Source organism: Aquarana catesbeiana, linkage group LG09, assembly GCF_042186555.1.
Source record: "Aquarana catesbeiana isolate 2022-GZ linkage group LG09, ASM4218655v1, whole genome shotgun sequence".
Lineage (NCBI taxonomy): Eukaryota > Metazoa > Chordata > Amphibia > Anura > Ranidae > Aquarana > Aquarana catesbeiana.
The window spans coordinates 93,415,512-93,437,210 of NC_133332.1; the positions used below are offsets into that span (position 1 = coordinate 93,415,512).

Consider the following 21,699-nt stretch of genomic DNA (forward strand, 5'->3'; position numbering starts at 1 on the left):
AGAGAGGCAGCAGTGGGACCCATCGGATTCTGCTGCTGTCAATCACAGCCAGTGAGGAGAGAACAGGGCTGTGCTGAGCTGTGTGCGTGTCAATGGACACACAAAGCCGGCGTGGGAGCGAGCACTCACAAGTGCCACCAAAGCAAGCGGCTTACTGTGGGGGCTCACGGCAGGGGGGGGGGGAGCTTGGAGCGCTAGTGGGGGACCCCAAAAGAGGAGAATCAGGGCTGCCCTGTGCAAAACGATTGCACAGAGAAGGTAAGTATGACATGTTGGTTAGCTAAAAAAAATCCTGCCTTTAAAATCACTTTAAACTAACCCCCTGGCTTCAATACTTCTGAGTTATGGACCATGAACAAGCATTCAGACTAGAAAATTCATAAGTCATGTGTATACTTGTTCTATGTTAGGTACACAGTTTCAAAGGAACAGGGTTCAGTACAACAGCCAGATATCTACCATTTGCAGAATGAAAAGTAAGCTACAGTACCACCATTTAAAATATGATAGACGTGATTTGAGCCGATGCCCCACAGGCCTCTACTACATCATAACAACAGACAATGCAGCTTACAAAACAAAGCAAAAAGCTGGTACAGCCAAGATTCATTTTTCTTGTTCAAATATACTGAAGTGGGAGATAGATGCCTAAGAGAAGGAGTGGACAAACTAAGGAAGAAATATTCAAACTGTTCTACTGGAAGAGAAGAAATCCACAGTCGTAAGTCCCGTACACACCACTAGGTTTCTTTGGGTTGAACAAAAAAAAAACTGATAGCTCAGGCTGGTGCTGCTGTACTTACCTGAGCCCCATCTCTGTTCAGCGATGTCCACTAGTGTCTCGGCCATACGAGACTCTCCCTTCTGATTAGCTGAGACACAGCAGTCAGGCAATCAGGAGAGAGGGGGCGGGCAACAGCTCTGTGTTTCAATTGACACACAGAGCTGTGACACGGCTTGGGTGCCCCCATAGCAAGCTGCTTACTGTGGGGGCACTCGACAGGAGGGAGAGGCAAGGAGAGCCAAAGAGGGACCCGAGAAGTGGAGGATCTGGGCTGCTCTGTGTAAAACCAACTGCACAGAGGAAGTATAATATATTTTTTTTTTTTCCATCAAAAATAATAAACAACGTGACTTTACAATCACTTTAATGCAGTGTTGCAAAGACACCTATGAAGCTTTTGTTTTGCCAATAGCAGGACCGTGTTTTTGCATAATGATATAAACAATCACACTCGTAAGTCTATGACAATGTGCTTATAGAGTGGTGGAGAGATTGTGCATGCTTGTCAAGGGTGCCACCTTATGCTAAATAATTACTGTTAAAAAAGCAACAATGTATTTTGTACCTGATCAAGCAACTCTTGTGTCTCTTCTGTTAGTGGCTCATGAGAGAACATGCACTCTTCACCATTAACGCAGCTGCCTGTTGTGTGATATAGCTTACAAGGGAAATCACGTGAAAATTATTAAGGAAAAAAACAACTTGTAGTCTGATGCCAGTACATTACTATAAACAACTCAATTTCTTACACAGTTAAAACACAGAGTAAAAGGTGCTTACCAGGGCAGTGATGGCGAACCTTGGCACCCCAGATGTTTTGGAACTACATTTCCCATGATGCTCAACTACACTGCAGAGTGCATGAGCATCATGGAAAATTTAGTTCCAAAACATTTGGGGTGCCAAGGTTCGCCATCACTGCACTAGGGAATGTGTGTGATTTATTCTGTTTATAAGTTATAACGCTTGTTTCTGTGCCCTACAGTCACAGATGTACATCCTCAATCCGCTGCCTCTAAAGCATCTGAGGTACCTACACTATGGGGTTGATTTAATAAAACTGGAGTGTATAAAAATATGTCGCAGCTGTGCATGGTTGCCAATCAGCTTCTAACTTTGACAAAAAAAATGGAATCTGATTGGTTTCTATGCAGAGCTGCACCAGATTTTGCACTCTCCAGTTCTAGTAAATCAAACCCAATGTTTTTGATACACTTTTACCCTCTACAAATTCCATGTTGTTCTGGAGACTAAGAAAACTCTTTACAAATAAGAGTCTCTATCGCAGACCAGGGTGCAAAGCAGCCCATCCATAAGAGGCACCGCCCCCCCATCCATGCATCCGGCCCCTTATTTACATGCGGGGGGCGCCGGACACATTAAGTCCAATGGGGTTTTTTGTTTTTTTGAAGCACGTGATTAGAGCCAGAGGCTTTAATAGGCTTCAAAAAAGGATGGGCTCGGGTGCAGAGAGTCACCCAGTTGTGAGACAATAGTGAATGAATATTCACTATTGTCACACTGATTCTCATCCCAGCCAATCAGAAAGCAGATCCTGAAACCCGTTTCCCAATTGGAAAGGAATAGCGAACCTATTGGCCTAGGAGGAGGGAGGAGGGAGGAGACGCACAGCTGCCGTGATGTCGAGGACTGACCGACCCACCAGTCGCCAAGTCCGATTCTCCGGCCCCTCCATGCTGAGTCCTGTCAACTCCTCCTGTGGCTGTCAGAGGTAGCAGAGAGCAGCAGCGCCGCCGCCATGCCCAATATTCTCCATGGATCGCCCCTGTGTCAGCACACACCTCTCCGACATCGATCCCCTCCTGTTGCCGCCGACCTCATCAAGCTGGCATCCCTGGGGCATGGTCCATCCGGAGATAGCAGCACACAGTAAGAGAGCCGGGGGGGAGGGGTGTTGGCGGGCTGGAGAGACAAAGGGGTCCGTGGTCAGGTCCGTCTGCCGCCCCCGACCAATGGAGCACCAGCCGCCACTGATGTGAAGGGTAAGAGATTCAGGAGCTGGGGATTGGACATTGGCACTCTAAATAAACCTCCTCCCAATGCAGTCTTTTATTACTTCATCTTATATCACAAGCAAGGAAAAAAAACTTTAAAAATGCTCCACTGGTATGAATAACGAAAAGCTCATTAAAACCGCTAAAAAGGATATCGTGCATGTAAGGGCAATTGTCACCTCTAGCGCAATAACCAGTGAAATAGAATTTGCACAGTCCACGCCGCCTTGGGACTTCCACGTCATGGCTGAAATTACAATGCTCCCCCTGAAACAGAAAAAAAAAAAAGACTTGTTGCAATACATAAATACGAAGAAAGCAATCTAGAAAACATATGGAAAAATCATACAAGTTAGTGACAATGAATTCAACAGTGAAGCTCTCAGCATGTCACAGCTGTGCCACAGGTGACCGTGTTAGAGATGTAAATACCTGACTAATGATGAAATTCCATCCAAAATACTTACACTAAGGCTGGCCATAGATGGTGTGAATTTCTTTCCTGCAGCCATGGGTTGAAGGAAAGAAATTTGTATGATTTCCCCATCAACACAGACAGCGCTGACAGGGGAATCCCTCCCACCAAGACTTTTTCTTTTCCCGCTGGAGGGGGCGGGAGAAGACAAAGTCTTGGTGGGAGGGATTTCCCTGTCAGCGCTGTCTGTGTTGATGGGGGAATTTCTTTCCTGCAACCCATGGCTGCAGGGAAGAAATTTGCACCATCTATGGCCAGCCACTGGGAAAAGACAGTAATTACCGCTATGGGCTATAGCCGCTAGCGATAACTGGAAGCGAATCCAGCAGGCTGGCTGTATCCAAGTTGATCGATGAACCAACTTGGTACATTCAGCCTGCCCGTTTATGGTTTGAATCTCAGCCGGTTCCTGCTGAACTGACCGAGATTCAAACCATGTATGGACAAGCCTAAGGGACAAAAACCTGCTTCTGTCTCGGCTCATCCTAAGTGCTTAATTAGTCCTGCACCTTGAATGTAGGAGACACACCCTGAAGTACTTGCTCCAAGTTCTGAGGGTGTGTCTCCTAGGCCATAGTCCTCCTCCTCTGTCTCATTACCCCCTCAAAATGACAGCCAGGATGTGCTTTGTATCACAGCGGAGGCTGCAGTAGCTCCTGGGTAAAAATACATTTCTAGGTAGTGTGTGGTGTCCAGTTACAACTATGCCACGCAGTGCACCATAACACATTTCCAGAAATGGTGCATTGAAAAGTCTATTTAACAATAGGCTGCCTTGACACAATGCACTGCAACAGACCGCTTGGTGTGAATTGGGCCTTAAGGCCCCTTTCACACTGGGGCGGTTTGCAGGCATTATTGCGCTAAAAATAGCGTCTGCAAACCGCCCCTAAACAGCCTCCGCTGTTTGTTCAGCGTGAAAGCCCAAGGGCTTTCACACTGAAGCGGTGTGCTGGCAGGAGAAGAAAAAATCTCCTGCAAGCCGCATCTTTGGAGCGGTGAAGGAGCGGTGTATTCACCGCTCCTACCCATTGAAATCAATGGGACAGCGCGGCTATACCGCGGTAATAGCCGCGCTATACGAGGGGTTTTAACCCTTTTTCGGCCGCCAGCGGGGGGGTTAAAACCGCACCGCTAGCGGCCAAATACCGTGGTAAAACAGCGCTAAAAATAGCGCTGTTTTACCGCCGACGCCCCCTACCGCCCCAGTGTGAAAGGGGCCTAATTGAAAGCTACAATGTAACAAAATTATTGTTACACTGAATTTACACAGTTTCTTTTCGCATGCAGATAAAAGGGTGAATTTTGATCTGCATATGACTTCAGTTAACCACTTCACTACCGCCATACGTCTTTAAACAGCAAGCTAGTCGACAGTTATTTACCCAATGCCATTTATAAACAGACAGCCCTATTCACAGACGCTTTGTATTGCTGATCTGAGCAGATCTGTACCTTCAGACTGCTGTGACTGGTCATTGAGAGACCAATCACAACAATCACATTGTAGGTTTATGGTATGTGCGCCCTTCCCTTCCTCCTACAAGAGGAGAAACAGGAACTAACAAATGAATGAGTTTCCAGACACAGTACAATAGCCACAAGTACAAACTTTAACCCCCCAATCCTATACATCTCCTTAGTGTCTCTCTGTGTGACCTGTATGTAAACCCTTATCCTGCAACTTAACCTCTTCACTGCCACCTCCCTCTGTATATGATATATATGCACTGTAGCTAGTGCACCATTAGCAAGATCCATGTTTTTAACCCCCTCAATAATAGCATGTTTTTTTCATTTCCTAAAAATGAGTTCACCTTGGGGTGTCCACTTTCCAAAAAAGGGTCATTCTGGGGGTGTTTGCATTATCCTTAAATTCGTATTTTATATATTGTATAGATTATTTATACAGAGTAAGGCCTCACGCAGTTTCTCATTACAGGAGAAAATCAGTGTTAAAAACGCACCTTAGCCGTGTTTGGGCGTTTAATTTTATTGGCCAGAATTTTTATTTATTCTGGCCATTGAAATGAATAGCCACTCAAGCGCTAAAGGCACCTAGCTTTTAGGCGCATTTAGCTTTTTATAATGCCCAAAAGCTCCTCTCTTGAACACGATTTTTCTGCGTTCAGTAGGAGGAGTTTTAACTGCCTCTGAGGGCCAGTTCACACCATAGAAACACAGTCCGGATGCTTTTCTGTATGTGCATTTCAGTACATTTTTGATGCAGTCCAGTGAATTTTTCCCCCCTCTTTTTTCTTAACCTTAAATAAGGACGTGTGTGTTACAGTGCGTTTTTGGTGCGTTCCAGGACAGTCCAGTTCTGGAACTGGAACACACTGGAACTGCAAGCACTGGTGTGAACTATGCCATTGAAAACCATATAACCTACTTTCCATGTGTTTTTGATGCAGGGAAAAAAACTGCACTGGACTATGTGGTGTTGTAAACCGGCCCTAAACTCCTCCCTCTAAAAGCCTATGCATGGACACACAAGCTTTTATTGAGGTGCGTTCAGGGGCTTAGAGGGCAAAAAAAAAAAAAAAAAAAACCACCATAAACGTCTGCTTAGGAGCAGCAGTGTGCAGGAGGCCCAAAAAATTAAAACCCCAATGGTTATTAAAGACCACCAAAAGAAAACTCTTAGGCCTCTTTCACACTTGTACGACCTCAAAGTCGTGCGACTTTGCCATGCGACTTGAAGCAATGCTTGTGTAATCTTGAGGTCTATGGCCAAAGTAGTGCAGGGAAGTGCGCACAAATATGAATGGTTCTCATTGGAAATCATGGGGTACAACTTGTTACGCGATTTTGCAGTCCCAAGTCACAGGACAAGTTGCACAAAAGTGAAAGGAGCCTTAAAAAATAATACAGTACAACATATGTGGATACAGTGTTGCATGACAGAGTAATTGCCAGTCAAAACTATTACAGTAATGAAAACTGAAAAATGGACTGGCACAGGGTTAATACAGGCTTGGTTAAAGCAACCTTACAAAAAAAAAGAAAACAACACATTTCCATTCTACCCCTTATTAACGTTTACTCAAAAAAGGAAAAGGTTGAAAAAAAAAAAAATCTTTAATACATGGCAACAACTATGCCATGCTTCGTACCAGAAATATCATTTTTATGACATTATAAAAAGTCAAACTACAAAGGAGGTGCATTTCTTTATTGTGTAACATATTATTGCCTATAACTATTGATCTGGTCCACAAGATATATATATATATATATATATCTCTATCTATCTATCTATCTATATATTATAGAGAGAGATATATATATATATCTCTATCTATATATAGATAGATATATATATATATATATATATATCTATATATATATATATATATATATATATATACATACACACACATTGTTGCATTCTACTTGTGAGTTGGCAAGTAGATTGAGGGACTCTGCAGTAAGCGGCAGTGGACATTCCTGATATCTAAATAAATTGGCTATATATTTTTAATGTTGCAACTGACCTAAAGGCGTGATCTAAACCCAGTTCGAAAGATGAGACAAAATCTAACTCTATGCTTTAAGGAAGTATTTACTATCACTATTGTAGACTCATTTTACTTCAATTAACCACTTGCCGACCTGCTCAAGCAGATATACTGCGGCAGGTCAGCTCTCTTGTGCGAATCGCCGTACCAGTACAGCGGCTTGCGCAGGCACAGTTGCGGGCGAGCCGCCACACTAGCGCTCCCGCTGCGGAAGCATGATCGGGAACAGTGATGTCTGTCATGTCCCTGGCAGCCCATCCCCCCCTACAGTTAGAACACGCTGAGGGAACACAGTTAACCCCTTGATCGCCCCCTAGTGTTAACCCCTGCCCTGACAGTGTCATTTTTACATTGATCAGTGCATTTTTTTAGCACTGAACAATGTAATAAATGTCACTGGTCCCCAAAAAGTGTCATTTGGGGTCAGTATGTGGGCGACTATATATCGACCTAAACTGATGAATACATTTGTTTTTTTTTATATATATTTTTTTTTGGATATGTATAATAGCAAAAAGTTAAAACTATTTTTTTTCACAATTGGCGCTCTTTGTTTGTAGCGCAAAAAATAAAAACCCCAGAGGTGATCAAATACCACCAAAAGAAAGCTCTATATGTGGGAAAAAAAAGGACGTCAATTTTGTTTGGGTGCAGCATCGCATAACCGCGCAATTGTCAGTTAAAGCGACGCAGTGACGTATCGCAAAAAAAATGGCCTGGTCATTAAGGGGGCAAATCCTTCCGGGGCTGAAGTGGTTAAATTAAGCTACCCTTTTAACTTTTCAGTCTACAACATAGTTTGCCATAAAAAGCCTTTAAAAAAAAAATCAGACAAACCTAAAAGTGGACTAGCAACTATTTGAACAGATAAATTATGCTTACCCAAGTACAACGACCCTCCACAAAATATCTGCAGATGACTTTCCCTTTCTTGTCTGCTCGACGGTAAGGCTTCTCATATTCATTTCGGTACGTTCCCCCATCCTGAGCAAAGATAAGAAACATCAGAATACATTAATGTGAAAGCATATTACTCTCTCAAATTGCATTTCCCCCCATCTTCGTTCTGCCAATCAACAATTGGCTCCATAAATCATGACAGTGAACTGAAGTTTCTCTACATATATTGTAACAGCTGTTATAGTGCATTTGTAAATGTAATGCCACCATGCACTTTTTATAGGATGTGAACCTTAAGCAGGTCTAGACTTTGTACTTTTTGTTTTTTAGAGATTTTGGTATTATTCGATGAAGTAACAAAAATATGGTTAAACAAGTAACTGTAGTCACTTGCTGCAAAATTACAAATTGATCACTCAGTAAAAGGAGAATAAGGAAACTCTCCTACCTGCAGCAAGCTGGTAACTTTGTCTTAGGCTAGGCAATCACTTAACCAGAACTTTCTAGTGATATATGGAACCATCTTTATCATTTTTTCAGAAAAATTATACTGTTACTGTATATTGTGACCTGTCAGGAATTTATTCATGCAGGCTTGTAAAATTAATGTAATGGCCACTAAAAAAAAGAAGCAAATATGTTCCTCTCAACAGACACCATTCAGAATTTCTTTTTGGCTCTTGCTTTTAAGGAGTTCTGTGAGGACATAAATATGAGCGCTGCATGGTTTCTAAAGTTACAGGCAAGACTGTCATCCTGATCACGGCTTTACTACCTTGTAAACTACTCATATTGAACAAGCATGATACCTGGAAACTCACCACTGGCCCACAGACTATGCACTCATGAAAATCCTAATGCCTTTGCAGTTGCCTTTTTTTCTTGGCTGTGCTAATACAGCACAGTTCCCCGATACTGCCTCCTATATATAGTCTTACTGAAGGACAGTGGACTAAATAAATGCTTCCTGCTGGTTGAATAGGTTGATGACATAATTATCCCAACTTGACAGGAGTTCAACAAATGATTTTCAATGCTAAAATGCCATGACAGAATTTGATGCATATGTGTAAATTTACTCATACTGTAGGTCTGCTTTAATAAACTAAGGTTAATAGAAAATTTTAGTCTTCTCAGCTTGATGTAAATAATCTGATCAATAATGGTGAGGCTTGATTTTAAATGTTCCTTGTATATACAGCATGTATAGTAACGCACATGTGTAGGTGTGAATGGGTTAATAGAGTTTCCCTTTGTCATTCACAGAGCAGAGCATAGATGTGAACCAGTCACATAGTAAAGATTGGTACTTCTACTTGATATGCATTTTCATGCACCAAAATGCATGTGTGACTGTTATTTCATCTCCAAATTTGGTAAGCGCTTAGGCAGAGTTCTTATTTACTATGATTCTAGTTGCTAATCTACAATTCTCCACATTATACAAAAACATGAAAGAGCAAGTATGTAAAAATGTGAAAGCCGCCAAAAATATATATGACAACTTCAACTCCACAATAACAACTCAAAGTATATGTTCACTGAAAATACACTACACTTGCCCTTTAAGAAGTTGGTGGTGTCCCTGCCACCATCAAAATATTACATCTTTCACCCCAAACTTTATTTTATCCAGGTGCACAGTACAGCTCAGTATACTAGAGATTAAAGCTACGTGGAAACTTACTCCATCTTCCTCATAATAGTCATCATCTTCATTTTTTCCTCTGCCTCGCCCTCGACCCATAGGTTTAAAGCCCCTGCCACGGAGACCTCGGCCACGGCCCCGATGAAACACTTAAAGGAAGAAAGACAAGTGAGATTAAATCCATATTGTTCATATCATATTATTAACCCCTCTGGATGGAAGCATAAACTTACCTCTACCTCTGCCTTCCTTAGACTTGCGATATTGGTTCAGCTCTTTTGAGTAATCATCATATTCTTCATCTCCCATCATTTCCTCATCCCCATACTGCATAATACAAAGTAAAGCAATGAATATGTTAAAAAAATAATGATAATATTGTTCATGGAAGCTGCAATGTCTTCTATATGTGGACTTTGGTACTGATATTTGGAATTGTCTATTGAGATTCCCTTGATGTGGGCTGGGGTTCTGTGATCTATATCCAGGGTCTGTTGAACTACATTGCTGCCATATAATCTGTTTTGGGAACTGGGAGCCAACAGATGACACAATATAAAGATTTTCATTTATTATATATGTGAAGTGGGATTACACTGCTATTACGGCTGTGTATTAGCCTTAGAGTTATACTGATGGCCTAGTGCTGAGGTCTTGTTTGTTAAGTGATGCCTGGTTGTCAGGCTGTCTTTAAATGTTATGTTTTCTTTGTATTATTTTGAAAAATCAATAAAAAATACATTTTCCAAAAAATAGGATTTTTTATAACAGCTTACCTGTAAAATCCTTTTCTTTCGATGGACATCACGGGACACAGTAATTACTGATGGGTTATGTAGGTACCACTAGGCATTGGACACTGGTCACACCCTAATCAGGAAGTTCAACCCCCTATATAATCCCTCCCCTTCCAGGGATACCTCAGTTTTATAGCAAAGCAATATAAGTGTATTAGAAGAGGGGCGGGACCTCTGTGTCCCGTGATGTCCATCGAAAGAAAAGGATTTTACAGGTAAGCTGTTATAAAAAAATTCTATTTTCTTTCTCGGACATCACGGGACACAGAGCCACAGTAATAACTGATGGGATGTCCCAAAGCAATGCCAACTGAGGGGGGGATATCACAACCAAGTAGGGTGCCATCAGACCTGAGGACCCTGTACCGCTGTCTGCAGCACACCACGCCCAAAGGCGATATCCTCATGCCTTTTCACATCCACCTGATAAAATCTGGTGAATGTATTGACTGAAGACCAGGTTGCGGCCTTGCAGATCTGAGCCATAGAAGCCTGGTGATGCACTGCCCAAGAAGCACTAATAGCCCTTGTGGAATGTGCTTTGATCCGAAACGGAGAAATCTTCCGTTTCAAACCGTAAGCCTGAATAATCATCTAATCCATTTAGAAATGGTAGCTTTTGACACTGCCTGTCCTCTACTGGGACCCTCTGGCAGCACGAACAAAACGTCCGTTTTGCGAATTTGAACAGTTGCTTCCAGATAGACCTTGACTGCTCTTACTACATCCAAAGAATGTAGTAATCTTTCTTCCGGAGAACAGGGATCTGGAAAAAAGGAAGGCAGAACAATGTCTTGGTTTAGATGAAAATCTGAAACCACCTTCGGTAAAAAACTAGGATGAGGGCGCAGTACCACTCTATCCTTGTGTACAATCAAATAAGGCTCTTTACAGGAAAGAGCTGCTAACTCTGATACTCTTCTAGCAGAAGAGATGGCTACCAGAAAAATTTGTTTCCTTGTCAGCAAGATCAAAGGGATCTGACGTATTGGTTCAAAAGGCTGTTTCTGTAACACCGACAGAACCAAGTTCAAGTCCCAGGGGTTTAGAGGTGCCCTAACTGGAGGATTAAGACGCATCACCCCCTGCATAAAGTTTCGACCCAAAGAATGCGAAGCAAGTGGCCGTTGAAATAATACTGATAAGGCCGAAACCTGGCCCTTGATGGTACTCAAGGCCAGCTTCATTTCTAATCCCAATTGTAGAAAATCAAGAATTCTACCAATCACATATTTTCTGGGATGCCAACCCCTGGATTCACACCAGGATATATAAGCTTTCCAGACTCTATGATAAATCATTCTGGAAGCTGGCTTCCTTGCATCGATCAAGGTAGATATCACAGGACCTGAAAGCCCATGACTCTTCAGAACGTGGGTCTCAATAGCCAAACCGTCAAATTTAGCATTTGTAAGGCAGGATGGAACACTGGACATTGAGATAACAGGTCTGGGCGTACCGGTAGGGTCCACAGGGAACCCACCGTCATCCTTACTATTTCTGCATACCAAGTCCTTCTGGGCCAAGCGGGGGCCACCAGAAGTACTGACTTCCTTTCCTGCCTGATCCTGCGAAGGAGTCGTGGCAGTAGAAGAATAGGCGGGAATGCATAAATCAGTGAGAACCGATGCCACGGAATCACCAGTGCATCCGTCCCGCATGCAAGAGGATCCGTTGTCCTTGCCACAAATCTGTCTTTCTTTTTGTTGAATCGGGAAGCAAAGAGATCTACATCTGGAACCCCCCATCTTTGGCATATGGCCAAAAAAACGTCGGGATGCAGAGACCATTCCTCTGGGAGTAACTGCTGGCGACTTAGATAGTCCGCCTGCCAGTTCTCTATCCCTGGAATGAAAACTGCTGATATGCATGGCACATGCATCTCTGCCCAGACTAAGATCTGGTTCACCTCTTTTTGAGCAGCCCGGCTCCAGGGTGCCTCCCTGATGACTGACATAAGCCACTGCTGTGGCATTGTCGGACTGAATCCTGACCGGGCAACCCTGTAGAACCCTGTCCAGAATGTTGATGGGTAAGGTCCTCTCGGTCTTGGACCATAGACCCTGGATCGCAGACTGTTCCAGAACTGCTCCCCAACCTGACAGACTGGCATCTGTAGTTACCACCGTCCAGGTAACCGGTAGAAAGGATTTCCCCTTCTGCAGGTTTTCGGGTATTAGCCACCAATTGCTCTGACGCACCGCATGAGACAGGTGCATCGGAAAGTCTAACGCCTGAACCTTCTTGTTCCAGGCCGACAGAATACTGTGTTGCAGCAGTCTCGAATGAAACTTAGCATAGGGAACTGCTTCGAATGAAGAGACCATCTTTCCTAGCAGCCTCATACAAAGACGGACAGAAGGACCCTTCTTGGTCCCGACTGTCAGAATCAGTTCCCTTAAAGCAGTAATCTTTGCCTGAGGAAGAAATACTTTCTCCTGGCTTGTGTCTATGATCAGACCCAAATACTCCAGTCTTCTTACTGGCTTTAGGAAAGACTTTTCTAGGTTGAGGATCCAACCTAGGTGTTCCAGATACTTGACCGTGGTCCTCAAGCCCCCATTCAAGTAGGCTACCGACTGGTCTATCAAGAGCAGGTCGTCTAGGTATGCTATGACAGTTATACCCTGAGCCCTTAATCTGGCCAGAGGAGGAGCCAAGATCTTTGTGAACACTCGAGGTGCAGTGGCTATCCCGAAGGGCAGAGCCACAAACTGGAAATGGCGCCCTCCTATCTCGAAGCGTAGAAACTTCTGATGAGCAGGAAAAATGGGCACATGTAGATATGCATCTCTGATGTCTATCGATGCCAAAAATTCTCCTCCCTGCAGGATGGAGAGTACTGTCCGAACTGATTCCATGCGGAAGGACTGAATCCTTAGGAATCGATTCAGATCTCTTAGATCCAGAATGGGTCTGACAACCCCATTAGGTTTTTGGACCGTAAAAAGGTTGGAATATCCCTGATCCTTTGTGGGAACCACCATAATGACCTCTTGCGACAAAAGTCGATCTAACGCTAGAAGGAGCGACTGCTTCTTCTCTGGGTCCCTGGGAACACTTGATCTGAGGAAACGAGGAGAGGGAAATTCTTGCAACTCCAGCTTGTACCCTAAGGTTACCGTGGAGATTACCCATCTGTCCTGGAAGTCCTCCTGCCAGAGCCTTGAGAACTGCAGCAGCCTTCCCCCCACTCGAGCGAGCGGGGGCGCCCCTTCAGGAAGAGGCCTTAGTGTCTTGTCTAGAAGACTTCTTCCCCCAGGACATCTTTTTTCCCTGGGGTTGACTCTTGTTTCTTGCCCCAGACGGAGGAGGCTGTCGAGACTGCCTGGAGGCTGATGCCCCTGGCGCTGGGGAAAGAGTCCGTTTGAAAGAGGGACGCTTACTCTTCTTCTTAAAGTGGTGTTCCGGCCGAAATGATACTTTTTAAATAAAAATACTCCTATAATACACAAGCTTAATGTATTCTAGTAAAGTTAGTCTGTAAACTAAGGTCTGTTTTGTTAGTTTATAGCAGTAGTTTGTTATTTTATAAACTTACAGCAGGCCGTGGCCATCTTAAGTGTGGGCATCTGAAGCCAGACTGTATTTCTTCCTGGATCTCATCCTTGCAGATCTCGCACATGCTCAATGCAGCACAAGCAGTGTAAAAGGTTTCAGGTCAGGTTTCCATAGCAATGGCAGTGTCAGAGGAAGTTGCCACCCCTTCCCAGAAGACATTGCAAACAGGAAATGATGCGATGGGCCACGGCCAAGGAGGAGGAAGTGAAAAATGAATACAGCAGATATACAGTAGGTGCTGAGAAAAAAAATTTAAAATATCCAATTCGTTTACAGTGCACAGTTTAGTGAGGGATGCTGAAGAGTTGTAAAAGTGGGTGGAACTCCACTTTAACAGGTAAGAGAGTGCTTTTCCCACAAGAGATTCTCTTGATATACTTATCCAAATCTTCTCCAAACAACCTTGCACCATGAAAAGGAAACCCAGCCAAGAGCTTCTTACGTGGTGCTTCGGCTGACCAATTTTTCAACCATAAGATCCTACGCATATGCACCAACCCAAGCGAAAGACGAGAGGTGTGCATGATAGAATCTCTGATGGCGTCAACAACATAACATAAGGCCGCTGGAAGGTTAGCAAACCCCTGGGCCTGCTGTTCAGGTAGAACCTTGATGACCTGCTTAACATGGTCTCTTAAGTATTGACAGACTCCAATCGCTGCTACTGCAGGTTGAGCCACTGATCCTGCTAAGGAAAAAACATCCTTCAATAAGGACTCCATCTTTTTATCCACAGGATCCCTGAGCACCTGAGCGTTGTCTACAGGACAAGTCAGACTACTATTTATAGAGGAAATGGCCGCATCAATGGCTGGCATTCCCCACATCTTAATAAATTTTTCTTCCATAGGATAAAGTGTTGAAAACTTTTTCAGCAGAAGAAAACGCTTATCTGGGTGATCCCACTCAGAATAAAGGAGCTTTTCGAGCAAATTATGAACAGGAAAAGCATGTCCTGTTTGAGAAGGTTTCAGCGACCACAAAGAAGAAGAAGGTTCCCTAACTGGTTCAGATACGGGCAACTTAAATGTGGAGCGGACCAATCCAGTAAGGATCTGTACTAAGACTTTCTCCTGGGAAGTCGAAGAGGGTCCCTCTCCACCTGATTCTTCCGAAGAGGAATCATCCGTCCCATCCCGATCCTCTGAAAGGGATTCCTCTCCTTTATCCCAGAGCTCCTCTTCCTGAGGGTCTTGGGGAGCAGAGGAAGGCCTAGTGCGTTTTCTTCCACTGAGTGAAGATGTGATCACGTCCATTAATCTTTCCTCTAAACCATTAATGGTTGAGGAAAAAAACTCTTGTGTAACGTATACAGGGGCTGAAGTGCCAGAAGCGGGTACAGCCCCTGACCCCAACGGTTCTCCCTGGCTAGCCATCCCTGGCCCCTCAGGGGGGGGGAGGATGTTGCAGACAGGGGGTCCTCAGAACCTGACCGAGATCCCCTAGTGTCTCTGGTTCTGGGGGTATTTGAACCTCTTCTACCCATAGTGCAAAGCTACAAGGTGGAGGTATCCAAAATGAACACTGACTGCTGAGCGATGTAGTCTGGCAAAAGCCTTGCTACCAAATGCCCAGTCTGGTGTTACCTTAGTAAATGCAGCCTAGGGGAATGCCTGTGTCCCACCTAACATGCGACTGTCAGCTCTGTGTCCCTCCAAAGGCTCAGAGCACCTGTAAAGTGTGCTTTAAATAGCTCTGTTTCAGGCAATGTGGGCGTCTGAGCACGCTGACGCTGTGCTGAAGCCCCCCCCCCTCGTTTTCAAAAAAACGAGTGCTTCCCACGCTAGCCGCTTCCGGAACAAGCATGGAGGAAGGCTGGGGATGGAGGAGGAAGGAGAGAGGCTGGCAGAGATGGAGCCTGCATGATGCAATGGCGGCCTGGCGGCGGAAGCAGCGGTGTCAGTGCGGTGTAACCGCCTTACAGCCTTCCGGCGGCCTCCCCTTAGCCTGGGGGGAATATCCCAGAGGAGAAAAACCCCCATCCCATCCTACCTGGAGCCGGTGGGAGGAGCTCTGTGCAGCGTCGAACGCTGGGACAGAAATCAGCATGAAATGTATGTGCTCTTGGCAGCCCCTGGTGGTCACAATAGGCATAGCATGCATTTACCTTAAAGGAGAAAACCTACTAGACTTAAAATTCTGTGGAATCTCCTCTTACCTTATCCAGCTGCAGGATTCTGTATATACAGACCCAATCTTCACCTCTCACGGTGGGCTCTGTTTAAAAAAACCTTCAGAGACTGGGGCCCCCTACGGATAGGGGGATCCACAGTTCTGGCCCTGTAAAGCACCCAGCCAGAAATAAGGTGTTAACGACCCTTTTCTGATATGCGGGGTCCAGCTCTCTAAAAAGAGAAGCGTTACAGGTAAAACCTCGTTTCTCCAGACACGAGGCCTGGGTACCATCCAATTCGGCCATGAAAAGACACTTTGAATAGATCCGGTTCGCCTGGCTTGCCCCAGTATAGGATATCAGGATATTCCCTTTGGAGCTTCAACACAGGACATCTTTACACGTCCATCACCTAAGACACTGGCATAAAAACTGAGGTATCCCTGGAAGGGGAGGGATTATATAGGGGGTTGAACTTCCTGATTAGGGTGTGACCAGTGTCCAATACCTAGTGGTACCTACATAACCCATCAGTTATTACTGTGGCTCTGTGTCCCGTGATGTCTGAGAAAGAAAAAATTATATATCTAAAACCTAATACAACTATTTATCCAAAACAGCAGCTGGTGCAACAAGTGGCTCTTTCTTCAAATACACACAAACACCATGACTACCTCCATCTCTTCTTCATATGGCTCATCATCCTCTTGCTCTTCACCAGAGAATCCTCTTCCTCTGCCTCTTCCCCTATAAATTCCCCTTCCCCTCATCATTCCTCTTCCACGTCCTCGTATCAATTTACCCCGTCCTCGCATTCCTGAGAGGGAAAAAGAGTTATTACACTTCATATTGCTTTTAAGCACCTTACAATTATAAGAAAAACACGTCATCCACCTATACCTAGCTACGTATACGATAGGTAGTTTTGAGTATAACTATACATGCTTTTATGCACAGCTGGTATTCATTTGGCATTGTTGCTGGCAGGCTGAATGCCATCACCTTGAGACTCTAGTGGCTGCTGCAAAGTCAAACAATGATGTCAAACTCCCCAGATGGATGGATTGTCCAAAATGCTTAAAATTAGGAGTTTGCAAGAGGGCAGCACTTACATTATTAGCCTTGTTGAAGAAGAGGTACAGCTATGACTTTAGGGATATTATCACTAGATAGAAAAGGCAAATAAGCGACATATAGCCACCCAAATCTAACTCATATTCATTTTAAGGTTGTGTTGATTTTTAAATGCACTGAAAAAAAAAAAAAGGAAAAAATAGCTTTGGCTTACAAATTTTGCAGATTTGCACTACAGAACGTGTTATATAGGAAACCATGTTAAATGGACTGTAGTGCAAATCTGCAAAAAGCACAAAAATTGCATAGGTGTGAATCAGTCCTAACTGCTGCTCTCTCTCCTTATGCAGGATGACTGGTCCTCTATCCGCCCCATTCATACCTCAGTATAAAACATAATTGGACACCCACAGACTAAGATAAAAAAGGCAAAAAGATATTTTTTTGAACCAATAAAAATATGTTCATTGATCACAAAATAAATAATTCAGAACAGTTAGATGGCACTAGTAGCTATATTAATAGCTATCTAGCCAACCTGAGAATTTCTCCATCCCTCGAACATCACATGGACTGGACCTTAGGGGTACATCCAATCATAAAACAAGTGCTAAGACTGGACTAAAGAACACATTAACGATAGGATTACATTAAGCAACAGGTCAGATTAGGTTTAAAGCTGAGGGTAGATTAGGGTTAGGTGGCAGGATTATGATCAGACTAGGGTATAGTGGAAGTTTAGTATTAGGCACTGGCAGAAGGTTAGAGTCCACAGGGCAGCAAGTTTTCATGTTAGAAGCAGAAAAGCCTCTTGACAATAACGGCTGACATAAGGCAAGCGAGTGCATTACCACTGATTAATAAGCTTATTGCCAGTTAACAACAAAAACAAATTGGCACCTGGAATTAATCCATGCATAGTGAAAAACAGCAAAACACATTTACACCTAGTATTAAATAAATTAAAGAGACTTATCACACATTATGCACCCTACAGATGCCATCAAATATCAAAATGAAAAACGCTAATCCTATTTTGCCTTTTCCTGTATTTCCAGAGAATGAAAAGCAATACTGCTTGCAAATGCAAGCACTCAGTTTAACCCTACAGGACACTAAAATGTTCCATGAACCAGAGGTTAGCATTACAAAGAATTCGAATGCAGGGAGACTGGTTACAAGTAAAGTGGTTGTTGGTTACAAGTAAAGTGGTTGTTGAGCCACTCTGACCTGTTAATAGTATCAGAGCTGTCTCCTAATGATAAGTGCACCTGTGTGTGAGATTTATAAAAAATAAAGCAGAGAATAGCTTATTTCTGAGAGCCGATCAGCGCTCATGTGACCGGCTGGCTCTCTCCTCTCCCCGTCTGACAGATGCAGCGGGTGGGGCCAAGATTGCCTCGCTGACGTCAGTCAGGAGAGAAGGAGGAGAGAGACAGCCGATCACATGAACGCTGATTGGCGCTCAGAAATAAGGTATACTCTGTTTTATTTTTATAAATCACACACACAGGTGCACGTGTCATTAGGAGATAGCGTTGATACTATTAACAGGTCAGAGTGATTCCAGCAGTAGAAGGGGGAGGGTCAGGCACTGTCACTAGCTGACAGGCAGGGAGGGATGGGGGGAGGAGGACAGATGAGAGCTGCGGATGACGTAAGCACATAAGCTGACCACAATGTCAGGGCTCAGCAGCCATAATAAACCATGGTCAGCTTACAGGGGGTAGGGCAGCCAGGTATTTCAGGTGACACAGGAGGCCAAATTACACAGCACAAGCACTGTGCTGTATAACATGCTTTAAAAGGGACAGGATCCATTTTTATTTTTTAGGTTAACAAACGCTTTAATCCATACCTCTACCGCGATGGCTGCCCTCTTTGGCCCTTCGGTATTGGTTCAGTTCCTTGGCAAAGTCATCATAATCTTCAGCAGCCATCTCCTCTCCCTCGTCACCTTCATATTCATACTGATCATTTTCATAATCCTCGTACATGCCATAGTTCTTGCTATCCATTTTGGGGTAGCCCTTTTTAGAAGGAGGTGGTGGAGGAGGGTACTGTGAATGAGGCTATAATTAAAAAGGAAAAATAGGCACTACAAATATATACAAATTGTTTTCAACATCAAAAACAAAAATTGTGACTGAGCTATTTTTATAAATATATACACTTCATCACTACACAACTAAAAATACATCTGTATTTCATGTGTAATACCAATAAACTTGTATCAAGATTTTTATGTTAAGTTCCTTATTTTGTAAGAAACCTGTAAAGTAACCTCTAGACGAGAAAAAAGCGCCAAATTAGATTTGATACATAATAACGGAGAGCACACACTTTACAAGGCCGCCCAGTGCATGCTCTGACGACACTGATCAGAGTACCCTTATATAGGGTTTCTTATCTGGTAGCACTTATACCAATTACACATTAAGACTCCCACAATACTGGAAAAGTCCTCGTTGAGTTGTTTACTTCAATCTATGTAAACAAGTTGTTTTTACCACACAAGCTCAAGCTGCCATTTTAGCTTCATTTAGACAAAATGGAGAATACAATATACAGTATATCACAAAAGTGAGTACACCCCTCACATTTTTGTAAATATTTTATTATTTCCTTTCATGTGACAACACTGAAGAAATGACACTTTACTACAATGTAAAGTAGTGAGTGTACAGCTTGTATAAACAGTGTAAATTTGCTGTTCCCTCAAAATAACTCGACACACAGCCATTAATGTCTGAACCGATGGCAACAGAAGTAAGTACACCCCTAAGTGAAAATATCCAAATTGGGCCCAAAGTGTCAATATTTTGTAGAGGTCGACCGATATGGGTTATTCTCTGGCCGATGCCGATATTTAGAAATCGGGGTGGCCGATGGCCGATATATGATGCCGATTTTTGCAGCCGATATTTTAAGCTGATTTTTCTTTTTTTGGCAGGTGGCACTGGTTGCCACTGATTGACACTGGCGATTGGCACTGGCAGGTGGCACTGGCAGGTTTCACACTGAGCCGATTTGTCAGTTTCACGTTACACTATATGTAACTGAATGCAGAGAGAGACCAGCTGTCAGAATTCAGCGTGATGTTGGGGGTGAGCGGGACCCTGCAGCTATCAAATGTCAGCCAATGATTAGGCTGCTTAAGAAAGTGGGCGGGGCCACATACACATAGCGGCCCGCCCAGATCCCATCCCATTGGCTGGTGTTTGATAGCTGGGTCCCGCCTACCCCCCGACATCACGCTGAATTTTGACAACTCCGCTCTCTCTTTCTGCATTCAGTTGCAAATCCGTTTAACACACTGAGAGGCAGAGCCGCTCAGTGTGTGAAACTGTCAATGGAGTGTGGGGAAGGGAGGCAATCAGCCGAATTTGTACAAAAATCAGCCGATGCCGATTTCTTAAAAAAGGTCAAATATCGGCCGATATATCGGTCGACCTCTAATATTTTGGGTGGCCACCATTATTTTCCAGCCCTGCCTTAACCCTCTTGGGCATGGAGTTCACCAGAGCTTCACAGGTTACCACTGGAGTCCACTTCCTCTCCTTCATGACAACATCACGGAGCTGGTGGATGTTAGAGACCTTGCACTCCTCCACCTTCCGTTTGTGGATGCCCCACAATAGGGATTAGGTCTAGAGACATGCTTGGCCAGTCCATCACCTTTACCCTCAGCTTCTTTAGCAAGGCAGTGGTCGCCTTGGAGGTGTGTTTGGGGTCGTTATGTTAGAATACTGCCCTGCGGCCAAGTCTCCGAAGGGAGGGGATCATGCTCTGCTTCAGTATGTCACAGTACATGTTGGCATTCATGATTCCCTTAATGAACTGTAGCTCCCCAGTGCCGGCAGAACTCATGCAGCCCCAGACCATGACACTCTCACCACCATGCTTGACTGCAGGCAAGACACATTTGTCTTTGTACTCCTCACTTGGTTGTCGCCCCACGTTTGACACCATCTGAACCAAATAAGTTTATCTTGGTCTCATTAGACCACAGGACATGGTTCCAGTAATCCATGTCCTTAGTCTGCTTGTCTTCAGCAAACTGTTTGCGGGCTTTCTTGTGCATCATCTTTTAGAAGATGCTTCTAAAAGCATCTTGCTTCTCTTGCAAACTTAAATCTGGGAAATTACATCATAATACCCACAACTACTGAGGCCAGTAAGGGCTTGTTATAAAGCTCATTTACTGTTTGTTGAAAATATAAGAATAGTTGACTGTCTATAGTCTAGTCACAGGTTCACGTTTAGCTTGTAGCTCAAATCATTGCCATTCTGGAGGTGATGTCTGACCAACCTAATGGGATCATGGACAGCATTTAACACATGGTAGGAGGTGGAACCCTGCACCACACCACAAAAAGCAGAGAAAACTTTTATGTACAGACTATGCAATAAATAAACTAAACTGAACACAATTGTAAATTCTACAATTCCCCAAAACTTTAAAAAAAAGGAGGTTCTTTTATGGTAATGGTATGGAAAATGGTTTACATATAGTACTATATGCGAGTGTTAGAGCAAGGGTCTAGCCAACTAGCAGACAGTTAGCTCACACATTTTGGTCACTTACCGGAGGGTATGGTGGGCTGTACTCTCTGTATTTTCGGTGACTCTTCTCACTGGGACTGAAATCTGAATCATCGCTATAGTCGGAATATTCTTCACTGGATGATGCATGTCTCTAAATTATAAAAAGGAGATGTGTGACAAAGGATCCCCAAAACTATTTGGACCATCTGAAGAGACAGCACACTGTTAACAGCCTGATCTTTGGTCTCTTTATTATATACAGG

The 21,699-nt window shown here is 43.8% G+C and overlaps 1 protein-coding gene across 4 annotated transcripts in view; it reads right to left on the reverse strand.

Annotated features, from left to right (window-relative positions):
- ZC3H4 (zinc finger CCCH-type containing 4) overlaps positions 1 to 21,699 on the reverse strand; it is a 69,328-nt gene that overhangs the window by 25,896 nt on the left and 21,733 nt on the right. For 3 of the 4 annotated variants that reach the window (XM_073599002.1, XM_073599005.1, XM_073599006.1), the window contains exons 3-10: positions 21,477 to 21,587; positions 18,747 to 18,960; positions 16,489 to 16,631; positions 9,577 to 9,670; positions 9,383 to 9,492; positions 7,678 to 7,779; positions 2,955 to 3,066; positions 1,350 to 1,459 (exon numbers count right to left, since the gene is read on the reverse strand). In XM_073599002.1, coding sequence (XP_073455103.1) covers positions 1,350 to 1,459; positions 2,955 to 3,066; positions 7,678 to 7,779; positions 9,383 to 9,492; positions 9,577 to 9,670; positions 16,489 to 16,631; positions 18,747 to 18,960; positions 21,477 to 21,587 — 996 coding nt within the window. The remainder of the gene's footprint in view (positions 1 to 1,349; positions 1,460 to 2,954; positions 3,067 to 7,677; positions 7,780 to 9,382; positions 9,493 to 9,576; positions 9,671 to 16,488; positions 16,632 to 18,746; positions 18,961 to 21,476; positions 21,588 to 21,699) is intronic. The other variant, XM_073599003.1, reaches the window with a different exon arrangement.